Source organism: Mixophyes fleayi, chromosome 2 (genome assembly GCF_038048845.1).
Source record: "Mixophyes fleayi isolate aMixFle1 chromosome 2, aMixFle1.hap1, whole genome shotgun sequence".
In the NCBI taxonomy this organism is placed as follows: Eukaryota; Metazoa; Chordata; class Amphibia; order Anura; family Limnodynastidae; genus Mixophyes; species Mixophyes fleayi.
In genome coordinates this window covers 185,157,261-185,169,653 of record NC_134403.1, presented here as the reverse complement: position 1 = coordinate 185,169,653, position 12,393 = coordinate 185,157,261, and the positions used below count along the sequence as shown (strand labels likewise).

The window sequence follows — 12,393 nt, the reverse complement described above, 5'->3', positions numbered from 1 at the left end:
AATTTTCTATCCTGCAACCAAGATCTTATCCATTCAATCATCTTAGAATCTAATCCCAAGCTTTCTAGTTTAAGTCTGATGTGGGACAGCATCAAAAGTCACATTAAAGTATAGAGAAGCTACATCTACACCCCCCCCCCCTTGATCTGTCAATAAGATTTGTTTGACATTATTTGGGTCTGCTATACTCTATAAATAATCGCGTGGAGGGGGGCCTGTTTTACCCAGTTAGCAGCGATTTTTCAGGTAGCTGCCCAGATGATATGCCGAGCTAACTTCTTTCGATAGTGGGTCGCCAAGAGTGCTCTCAAGGTTAGAAGAAAAAATTACGCTGAAAGCAATGGCTCTCAAAGGTGGTGAGAGAGCGGGAGGAAAGGTGTGCTTTGACATTATTATGGTAGGGGCGTATCTGCAAATAATGATAGAAATAATTTGAGGGGATGCCATAGTGGAGGTAAGATCATTGAGATATGACACCCTAAGAGAGCCATGGTTGATACATTTTAGGAGTGAGTCCAGGAGAAAAGTCAGGGGAATTAAATAACGGCAGTAATGGGGTAGGGTTGAGAGAGACCCAAATTGATAGGGAATGCAAGATGACTGGGTGAAGAAGAGTGATATTTGGTCGCAAAGCCCTTGGGAGCCAGAGGAGAAAAGAGGGTGAAAGCATTCCCAGACTCTCAGCTTCAATACGAGTTCAAACTCTGGTATTATCAGAACTACACGATAAGACATATTGAGCGAGCTGGGCGGAGAGGTAATAGAGGCGGAAATCGGGGATTCCCAACCCCCCTCCCACACTTCTCGTGTCGACCTCCAAAGAAACTGGAAGCAGACTTGAGGATGATTTCCTGACCAGATGAAGTGAGAGATCTGAAACTGTAAAAATTTAGATATAATGGTGAACACGTATAGGCAGGGTCTGGAAGAGGTAAAGGAGCCTGGGGAGGACATTCATCTTAACAGCGTTTATACGACCAATCCAGTAAATATGTGTGACCACAAGGTGAGGTCTTGCTTTATCTGGGCAAGAATGTGTGGAAAATTTGCCTGGGAAAGGTGATGGCATTGTTTAGTATTCAAAACTCTTAGATATTTGATTTTTTGGAGATGGCATTGGAATGGAAAAGAGCACTGTGACAGGATGGACCGCCTATGCCACGCTGTCTGTTGTTGCTGTGAACTGGCTGGGCTTACTTTGCCACCATTCCCTTTCGTTATCCCAAATGCGCCCTCTTGCCGCAGTAGGAGGGGCTTACATTGCTGCCACCACTGAGCTCCTTCTATGGCACTCAGAACCACTTTCCTTTTGGGTAACCAACGCTGTTAGTGTACCTCGTTGCTGGTGTACCCGGGCTGGTACTCCTGACCTCTCACTGTAGATCAGGGTTGCTGTGGATGGATTGCCCCCTGCTCTATCACACTAACCAGGGCTGCATGGGTAGCAGGCAGAGCGGTGGTACTGGAAAAGCTTTGGTCCAAACCTCAGACAGCCGTAGAATGGATTCGATTTTGGGTCTAATCTGCAGATCACAGGAATACAGCAATATTGAAGATGTTTTCAAGCAGGTCTTGAAGCAAGATGTTTATTTGCTCTCACTAGTTAAAGGTCCCAGTGATCAGGTCAGTTGAAATCAGAAGAATACATTTCAGTATACAAGTCAGTGCATTTTATACAGATTTGGACACAGGCTATTTTTAGAATCAGAATGTAACCCCATTTACCAAAACATGGATTTACATGCATTGCAAATCCACTAATATTTATTCTTGGCTATGAAATTCTTAAAAACCTTGCTGTGGTTTCCTGGATCTTATTTCAGAGGCAGGAGTCCCACTAGCAAGTCAAAAGGTCTGACTGGCATGAATACTTCAGACAGTCGCCGAATACACATTCCCACAGAACAACCAAAAACACCCAAAACAAGCCACTTCCCCACATCACAATACACCAAAGGCTTTGTAAACAAAGGCTCATTGTATCAGATATATAATCAGACAGAATGCATTTCCTCTAGAGGCTAAACAAAAAAAACACATTTTCTACCCTGGTCTCAGAAAATTGATTTCCTATCTCAAAATATACACAATATTAAAAATAAGTGCATTGGCAATTTACATAAATAAGTGACCTGCGCTATTTCCTTTAAATTTATACCAAAAGTTATTTATCAGGGATCCAGTCACAAGCACCCTAGTGTAGATTTTTCTGTTGCTGTAATAAAGAAGTCTAAAACCTCAGTTTGTCTGGATTGACCTTGTAGCCCAGAAAATGCCAGTAGAGATCTAATTCAGTCAGGAGAGTAGAGCAGAGAGACAGTGGGGTGGGTAATAGACGCAAGGTTGTCATGTGCTTAAAGCGCTATTTTGTGCACAGAATGGCCTACTGGAATACCAGCTGTCTCCTGATTAGCATGGATCCTGGTTGCCAAAGGCTCGAATATTAGTAGAGAGAGGGGGTATCCTTGACGAGCGCCATTCAAGATAGAAAAAGGAGCCCAGGTCAGACCATTTGCTGAGATTGTAGCCGACGGCTTGCGATATAGGGCTCAGATGCCAATCAAAATCTTGCCAGAGAACCCCATTCTATCAAACACTCCATCCATGAAAGACCAAGACCAAGAGATACGGTTGAATGCTTTTTCAGCGTCAAGTGCCATTAGTAGGGAGGGAAGCTTATCGCTGTATGATATGTATCAAGTCAATGATCCGTCTAGTTTTATCAGGGGCTTGACGCCCTGGGATAAAGTCCGGATGAACAATGAAAGGGAGGAGGGGGTTTCAGTCTGGAGTTCAGAGTTTTAGCATAGAGTTTCAAGTCCATGTTCAATAATGATATGGGCCTGTAGCTAGCGCAGAGAGAGTGGTCCTGGCTACGGAATGACAACAATATTAGCTGTGGTGGTCATTGATTCAAAGGATGCCCCCTCCAGTATGTCATTGAAAAACTTTGTCAGGTGCGGGCCAAGGACCCCGGCAAACTTTTTGTTTAATTGGGGGAGAAGCCGCCTGGAGCAGACAAGACCTTCAGGGATTTATTGGCCACTAGGTCCTCGGTCAGTGTGATGTCCGTGTTCAAAGCGGAGAGTTGTAAAGGGGTAATTTTAGGGAGGGGAGTGGTGGTTAGGTAATCATCCAGTGTAGTTGACAGGACATCCCTGAGAGGAGGGAGTGCGGGGAGGTTATAGAGGGATAAGTAGTAGTTCCAGAACTCCCGAATAATTGCCGAGGGATCATTGGTAATATCACTCGTATGGGTCTGACGTATTTTGGCCATATGGTTACTGGCCAGTTTTTTGCGAAGTTTCCAAGCGAGGATTGAGTCAGCCTTATTGGCTATATCATAATACCGCTGTTGAAGTTTCTGTATGGTAATAGCTGCTCTGTGGGAGAGGATGGTATTGAGTTGACCCTTTAATGAGTCGAGTTGGGTAAGTAGGGCCGGGTCATGCTGGGTTTGGTGTAGGGCGAGGAGCGCAGCAATTTTTTGTTCTAATGATGATGCCTTTGCTGCAGCCTTCTTTCTGGAGAATGCAGTCAGGCTAATTAGGTGCCCTCGAATAGTGGCCTTATGAGCCTCCCATAGGACACCTGGAGTTGTGTCAGGGGTAGTCTAGGAAATAGAGACGGGGGTTTTAACATCTAAGAGAGTTGTTTGATTAAGAAGGAGGGAGTCATCGAAGTGCCACTTGCCTCGAGGTTGCGGTTGTTTGAAAAGGTCTAAAAGAAGAAAACCCCCTAAGTGGTCTGTCCAGGAGAGTGGAGTTATGCGTGCTTGAGTCACGTGAGGAGAAGGAGAATGGGAAACGTGGAGCATATCTATGTGTGGGTATAGTTGGTGTGGGGTCGAGACGTGTGTTTAATCTCTGGCATCGGAGTTACATAGTCACCAGGAATCCTACAGACGGTGGTGGATGAACTAGGAAGCGAGTGAGGTGGATTCGGAGGAGGGAGAAGAGTATTTAGAAGGGTCAAGAACTGCATTAAAGTCTCCCCGTGTCAGTTGCTCAATGTGCTTGGAGAGTCTGGTGAAAGAGTTTTTGTTTCTGGTTTCGGGCATGCAACGAGACCAGGGAGGCAGGTGCAGAGCGTAGCGTGCCCCTGACAATCTGGAGGCGACCATCTGGATCTGCAAATGTCAGAGTGCAGAAAGGGGACTTTGCTGTGAATCAAGAAAGCCACGCCCTGTTTCTTGCGGTCTGCAGAGGCAAAGAAGGTCTGAGAAAATTGCTTACCCTGAAGCTGGGAATGAACTCCAGTAAGATGCTTTTCTTGTAGAAAAGCAATGTTCGCTCGTTCTCTCCTACAGGCTCCCAAGAGCATGGTACGCTTGTGTGGGGAATTGAGGCCATTAACTCTGACAGAAAAGATTTTTAAAGACCTTGCTCTGGAGGGGTGTAAAATCTCACAAGGTAATCTAATGGTTGAGTAGAAAAATCCAAATAATTAGTGTGTCCCTGAGTTAAAGAACAGGTATTAGAACAGGACAGTGCTAGGAAAAAGCCACAGGGAAGAAAGATGAGCGAAAGAGAAACAGTAAGCCCAATTGGACAACAACCCTGAATAAAAGGAACCCGTAGAGAGTTGAAAGACATAGTGTAGAGACTATGCATAATACAATGAACAATATCAAAGGCTGCGTGGGGGGGGGAGTGGTCCTAAGCCTTAGGAGTATAGGCGCCAGGACCGGAGGACCCACAAAAAATTTCTTTAGAAAAAGATAATGATGATAAACCAAAGAACAGTGTGTGTAAAACAAACAGTATGTAAACACTAGACATGTTGCTTTAAACAGTCAGGCAATTAGGTAAGGGAGGGGAATAGGGGGTATAGGTAGGGTGGGAAAGGGAGGAGGACTTGGACAGAAGACAGCATTTAAGGCAACGTGCTAGTAGAGTATAATAACGGAAGAAAACTACCTATATGTCATTCTAAATGCAAGGGAAAACGAGGGCTGAAGCCGTAATCAGTGACTAACAATCCAAGGCTCCAATTACTAAGTCCACCTATGAATGCAAAACAGATGAGACAAATTTCAAATGTCAACCATAACAATTAACATGTCAGTATGGAGTAGCATCCCGGGCCAATCGGCGAAAGGTACAGAACCACTCAGGTGGTGGGGGGGGCTAAACGTTGGACTCTCGGAGGTGAAGACTGCAGGGAAGATGACGTGAGCAGGAGGATGTCCAGCTTGGTAAGCCAGTCTTGACCTTGGTTTAGGATCTTGACAAAATGAGAGGTGTTGGCCGCAATAACCTGGAGCTGAAAAGGGAAGCCCCAGCGATAACGGATGTTATGTTGGCGTAGTATCCTTGTAACAGGTTGTAGATCTTGACGTTTCTGGATCATTATTGGGGCAAGGTCCTGAAACAACTGGACTTCCATGTCTCGAAAAGAGAGCAGACCAATCTCTAGTTCCATGTAGAATCCTGGTACGAAATTAATGCAAGCGAACTATATTGTCCCAGTAGCAGATTTGGATCTTTGAGCCCGATCCATGAGGCAGTCTGCATCAGTGAGATCTGGAAGAATGTGAAGGAAGAGGCCTTTAAGAAAAGCTTGAATTTCCGCCGGCAGGATGTCTTCAGAAACCTTTCTAATGCGAATATTATTGCGCTGGGAACGGTTTTCAGAGTCCCCTTGTTCCTTCTTCAGGGACTCAATTTCGTCGTGGAGGCGGAATAATTGTTTGTCAAGAACCATCTGAGAGCGGTACAGATCATCTGTTTTGATTCCAAGGTGTCTGTCCTAGTGTCGAGAGAGTTAAATTCTGTTTTAAAGTTATTGACTGCCTTAGAGAGTTCTTGTTGGAACTCCACTTTTACTCCCTCAAGAAGGTTAGTCATTTCTGCTTGAATTTGAGGATCCAATTCCATCTCTGAAGGAAGAAAGAGGCCCGACGCCTCTTGGCGGTCCATATGAGGAGGAGAGGGCTTGAATTTTGATCCAAAGAAGTTAGCCGAAGCCCCAGGCTTCTTTGGTTTGTTAGACATAGTGAGATTGACAAAGGTATTAGATCGCTTGGCAGGATGGAGAAGATGGGAGAGAGTCAAGATGAGAGTATGGGGAGAGGAGAGGGGCACACACTGTGTTCAAATCATATGAGAGGGGTCTGGGACACATAGAGATGATCACATGACCTTTTTATATGTGTAGTGAGCAGGAAATTGAGGCCACTGTTTGAAAAGGAGGTATCGAGTGTAAAACGAATGAAAGCCACTAGCTTATAGTTCTTGGCCTACCGACAGTGGGAGCATCGGGACAGTCACAGGGTGGTAATGTCGAGAAGAGAGAGATGCTGCAGAAGTGAACATAATACATTTAGCCGGCTGGCACTGCAGAGGACAGTTAAGTTTGGGTAATTTCATTGTGTGGATCTGCTTGTACAGAGTAGATTGAGAGCGGCAATAATTGAATTCCCACAAACCCCTGTTCCTCCAAGGGGGTCCGACAGATCTGTATGGCAGGGAGCCCCAGGAGAACTCACATGGAATGTGACAAGTGAAGTGTAGCTTCTCACTGAGGCGAGATGGAAGTGGTCTTTAGGTAATTGAATCTTACACACTACTAGAGTGTTCTAAATTGTGGGTGATCCAGACATGGGAAGAGACTCGCCCCCTTATCGAAAATACACAGACAGGTTGGTCTGAATCCAAGGGTGCTGACCAGGAGGAGCAGGTCCTGCACCACTCTGCAGATGGACCTCAGGCTTTGCTGGCTTTGCAGTTCTTCTGCACTCATTTTGGAGCAGCCTGGCGTTGTCAGGGGGGTCCTGGTGAAGAGAGGATCTGTGGAGGGGGACACAGCACCCAGTAATACAGTCCTAGTGGTCCGGCGAGGGGGAACCATGCCTGCGGCTAGATGGCGAGTGGCAGGTCCAGAAATTGAGGCAGCGGCTCTTCGGCGCAAGTTAGGCCTCAGGGACGTCGGGCGGGCTGGGTACAAGGAGGACGTCCCAAAATAGAGCTGGGCTGCAGCGGAGGTGACAGAGGCACCATGGGTTCAACCTGGGTTGGCGAGCAGCAGCAGGGGCCACAAAAAGACAAGGGATCAACGAAGCTCGTGATCAGCGCATCTGACCGATGGGGCTGCCAGACTACGTCCCCGTTTCTAGCTTATGTTTATGAATGTACTTGCAACTCAAATGTGGCCCTCTTTCTGTAGTGTACACTGATCTATTACCTTGTCTCCCTCAACAAGACTCTCACTCTCTGTCTTTAGTCTTATTATTCCTCCTTTTTGTTTTTCACTTATATACCTTAAAAAAAAAAAAAAAAAAAGGGAAAAAAAAGGGGGAGTTGCGAGCAAAAAGCCGGCGTTGAAACTGCCGTAATGGTATTTAAGTACACTATTACCGTAATAACTTTTTACAGTAACGCGGCCAGTTGAATTCCCCTATATAGATAGAGGAAAAAATTAATAAGAAACAAAGTAAAGAAACATAATTCAAAATACAGTGTATGTTGGACTGCTGTTTAGATTGAAGACTACGATGTAAGTGGAGGACACCAATAAACTTACAATACAAAACTTTCCCAAACTCATGTGGGGGCATACCTTACAAACTCAACTTGCTTGACAGCTACTGTTCATGGTAGTGAAAATAATTCAAACTGTACAATTGACCTTCAACCTTTTGTTCCCTTTATAAACCTTTGCTCTACTATTTTTTGCATACGTCAAAAAAGCTCCGTTGAAAAGACAGAGATTTTCTCAAAGTAGTCCATCTGGACACATTAAAACTTGTATCTGCTTTGTTTTAGGCCAAGTGTTTTTGTTTTGTTTTTTTTTGTGGTTTTTTTTTGTACCAGGCTTTTAAGAAGAAAAAAAGTCACATGTAATAAATAATGAACTGTATAGTAGTTGTAACAGTGTGTTTAGTTTTAACTAGCAGGCAACAACAGTTCTCATGGAGAAAGTTAGCATGGTGTTCGTCACCTTGATGTCACCACGTATCCTGGTGCTGACTAGATTTTCTTAAGTTCCATAAGCGGATGTCTCTTAATTGTATCAATCCTTGTGTGCTGGTTACAGTGATCCTGCTCCAGTTGCCATGATGTATTTTGTATTTCTCATGGTGACATTGTTTTTCCATGCTTGTAAGACATAAAATATAAATGCGTTTCCGCTTTATATCCCCTCCTTTTTATTTAGGCAATCCTTAGTTGAGTTGGCAGGCCATTATAAATCGTATGGGGGATCGAGTAGAACAGTTTATGGACAGGAGAGACCAGCATATAAATGGCCAAAATAGATTGATTAATTTTTACCTCCCCACACATGTTAATGAACATATACAATTTTATTTAAGAAGGTATTGTGTTTTTTATTATAACGAACAAACTTGAAAAGAGGGTGGATCTTTGACTGCATTTACATCCTAAGCCAGTGTTGGCTAACCTGTGACACTCCAGGTGTTGTGAAACTACAAGTCCCAGCATGCTTTGCCAAAATATATATATATATATATATATAGCAGCTTATTGCTGGAAGGGTATGCTGGGACTTGTAGTTTCACAACACCTGGAGTGTCACAGGTTAGCCAACACTGTCCTAAGCTGTAAAACTGGAAATGATTGTTTTGAAGGGAAACTGGTCCCTAGTTCATTTTCTAGGCTGCACTCCATACATTAGTATAGTTTCTAATATATTTAAGCATTACTGCTGCTTCTAGTGATATGCATTTCTATAGATCTCCCTTTTCTAATACAAGATGACTTAGATGTTGGCTTTTCCTCAAATGTACATTTTTTTTTTTTTTACATCATTATTTTATGGAGGTTAGATTGTAAATGAAAGTGGGTATTCTCCTTACAAAACAATTTCTGTTTGTTGCACCTCCTTTTAGAGCATTTTTTTATTTTTTATTTTAAAGGGGTCATACACCTTAAGGCAAACAACTAGGAATAACCAACTCTGCCTGCTCCCTGTGACCCTCATTAATGTAATTTGTTCTGTGCAATTTTGAAGACACTGAAGGGTAATGGTGTACTCCAGATATTTGACTTGGATGAATCAAAACATTGGGATTTGAACCATTTGGAAGGTTGGCACCTGAACAGATGCTTGTGGGAGCTGTCCAGTTGAGTTGCATATTCCCATCATACATAACTTGTTCCTTGCTGTTTTGAATGTTATTTATGTTAATGGCTCACCAGTGTTAATTCCTCTGGTGAACAACTTCCAGGGGATATATTCCTAAATTTGACTACTTTTTCTAAGGTTTGTGTTTATAGTTTGAAACTTTGATCAGATTATCTTTACCCCTGTTCATTGATATGCCTAATTATTTTTACATAGGGTATAGCAGAAGTCTTTAGATGTTTCATCTGCATGGAGAAACTGAGAGATGCCCGTCTCTGTCCACACTGCTCCAAACTGTGCTGTTTCAGCTGTATACGGGTAAGTGTGCATTTGTGTGCTGTCCAGCAATTGAATTGTTGTGTTAAGGCTGTTATTTTATCATCAGTTACCAGCATACGGCATGAGTGTCAAAATTATAAAATACAGGTGTGGGATCCTTTTATGCGGGCACTTCAGTCAATGCTTTTCCCCTACTATCGCTCCTAAAAAAAACTTAATGAGAAGAATACTGGGGTTAGAGAGGTTATTTTAAATATTGAGATTTTTTTTCTGTTTATAGTTTTATATTTTAGGATTGGTGTTACAAAATTACAGAAGAACATCTAGAAAACCCACACCTGTAACTATATTGAAAATAATTATGTAGTGTAATTGTAGAATGCTTAATAGTTTAAATAAAACCCCCAAAAACATTTGTAATTCTGTGACCTCTGCAAGTTGTTTGTGATTATCTTTTTAAACTATGCTAGAATCTCCTCCTTTGTTTACATAACAATATCACAGACAGAGTTGAGAAAAAAGAGATAACTGTCAAATAATTTTTGGAGCACATGTATATGTAAAATATCATATATTTTTTAAATTGCATCTTATAAATTTGATAAATTATATACACTATATGGACAAAAGTATTCGAACACTTGACCATCACACCAACAGGGACTGTAATGACATTGTATTCAAATACATATACTTTAATATGTGATTGGGTCCCCCTTTTGCAGCGATAACAGCTTCCACTCTTCTTGGAAGGCTTTCCACATGATGCTGGAGTGTTTCTGTGGGAATTTTGTGCCCATTCAATCTGTAGAGCATTCGAGGTCAGGCACTGATGTTGGACAAGAAGGCCTGGCTCGCAATCTCCGTTCCAGTTCATCACAAAGATGTTCGATGGGGTTGAGCTCTGTTCAGGCCAGTCAAGTTCTTTCCCACCGAACTTATCAAACCGTTTTTTTTTGTAGTCCTTGCTTTGTGCACTAAAGCGCAGTCATGTTGGAATAGAAAAGGGCCTTCCCCAAACTGCTTCCAACTTTGTGGCAACATTGTACTAAAATTGTTCAAAATTACTTGGTATGCTGAAGAATTAAGATTGCCCATCACTGGAGATAAGGGGCCTAGCCTCCAGCAAACTTTACAGTTGGGATAATGCAGTTGGCAGGTAACGTTCTCCCGGCATCCGCCCAACCAGACTCGCCCATCTGACTGCCAAACAGTGATGTGTGTTTCGTCACTCCACAGAACGTGTTTCCACTGCTCCACAGTCCAGTGTCGGTGTGCTTTACACCACTCCATCCTACGCCTGTCATTGGTCTTGGCGATGTGAGGCTTGCATGCAGCTGCTCGGCCATGAAAATCCATTCCATTAAGTTCCCACTGCACAGTTTTTGTGCTTTCATTAATGCCAGTGGAAGTTCAGAATTATTCAGCTTTGGAATCAGCAGAGCGTGGGCGATTTTTATGCACCTTGCACCTTTTGTGATTTTACGTGGTCTTTCACTCTGTGGCTGAGTTGCTGTTCCTAAACTCTTCTGCTTTCTGATAATATCACTTACAGTTCACAGTGGGATATCCAGCAGGGATGAAATTTCACAAACCATCTTATTGCAAAGGTGGCATCCTATCACAGTACCACGCTTGAAGTCACAGCGCTCTTCAGAACAACCCATTTTGTTTCACAAATGTTTGCAAATGGAGACTGTATGGCTAGGTGCTTGATTTTATACTCCTCTGGCAACGGGTCTGATTGGAAGGCCTCAATTCAATAATTAACTGGTGTGGCCAAATACTTTTGTCCATAAAGTGTACTTTGAACAGTGTACATACATTGGTCAAAGAGTGAATATAGAAGTGCTGGTATAGAAATTATATGAGCCATAATTAGATTATAGCATAAATCATATTTCATTCACGTAATAGATACAAAATAGTCATAATATATTTCACAATGTAATATATGTGAAGAGATGTTAATAGTGAGAAGTAAATCATAGAAGATTTATGATGAGCTGCTATTGTATTTGTTTTGACATTAGCTTTCTATATAAATTTTACAATAGATTTGAGATTAATGAATTGTTAACATTATATGATTATAGTCATGGGGAAAAGTTTTGAGAATGACACAAATATATTATTTTTCAGTCTGCTGCCTCTTTTTTTTTTTAACGAATAAAATTTTTGTTGATTTTTAAAGTTTTTTACAAAAGGGGTACAGAAAAAAACAAAAGGGGGGGGAAGGGTACATAAAGGGGATGGAACACAAGCACAATAAAAGTATTGGATTATTTACTGTATATATTAAGCTTGACTAATACATTACATGTCGACAAATAAAAGATCATTCACCAGCGTCATTAGAGGCCGAGGGTAGGGAACGTGATGGATTTCCCTCCCCATCTGTCACATAATTGTGCCAAGCTCTTCACTTGATCAGCGGGGACGATGTTGACGTGGAGTATGGGACACCCAGGGTTTCCATTTCAAAATTCAAGTTGATTTTTGAGATCATCTTGGCCAGGGGAGGGGGGAGAGGCTGCTTCCATGCCTGAGCTATAGCTGCTTTGGTTGCTATCAATATTCGGCCTGTCCATATCTATCCCAACTAGGAAGAGTAGGGGGATAGTATTGCAATAAAGCTAATTCTGGCGTAGGGAGGACTGAGTGACGAAGGACTGAGCTTATCAATTGAAAGACCTTATTCCATAGAGGCCTTGCTGCTTCATTTTTTATGATGGCAATTTGCATATACTCCAGAATATCATGAAAAGTGACCAGATGAATTGCAATTAATTCCAAAGTCCCTCTTTGCCATGATAAGGAACTTTATCCCAAAAACATTTCCACTGCATTTCAGCCCTTCCGCAAAAGGACCAGCTGACATCAGGTCAGTGATTCTCTCTTAACTCAGGTGAGAGTGTTGACGAGGACAAGGCTGGAAATCACTGTCATGCTGATTGAGTTAGAATAACAGATGGGAAGCTTTAAAAGGAGGGTGGTGCTTTAAATCATTGTTCTTCCTCTGTTAGC

General features: G+C 42.5%; 1 protein-coding gene across 2 annotated transcripts in view; it reads left to right on the top strand.

Moving 5' to 3' along the window:
- The window catches only part of TRIM37 (tripartite motif containing 37), a 151,485-nt gene that overhangs the window by 13,598 nt on the left and 125,494 nt on the right, over positions 1-12,393 (top strand). For both annotated transcript variants that reach the window (XM_075195073.1, XM_075195072.1), the window contains exon 2: positions 9,304-9,405. In XM_075195073.1, coding sequence (XP_075051174.1) covers positions 9,304-9,405 — 102 coding nt within the window. The remainder of the gene's footprint in view (positions 1-9,303; positions 9,406-12,393) is intronic.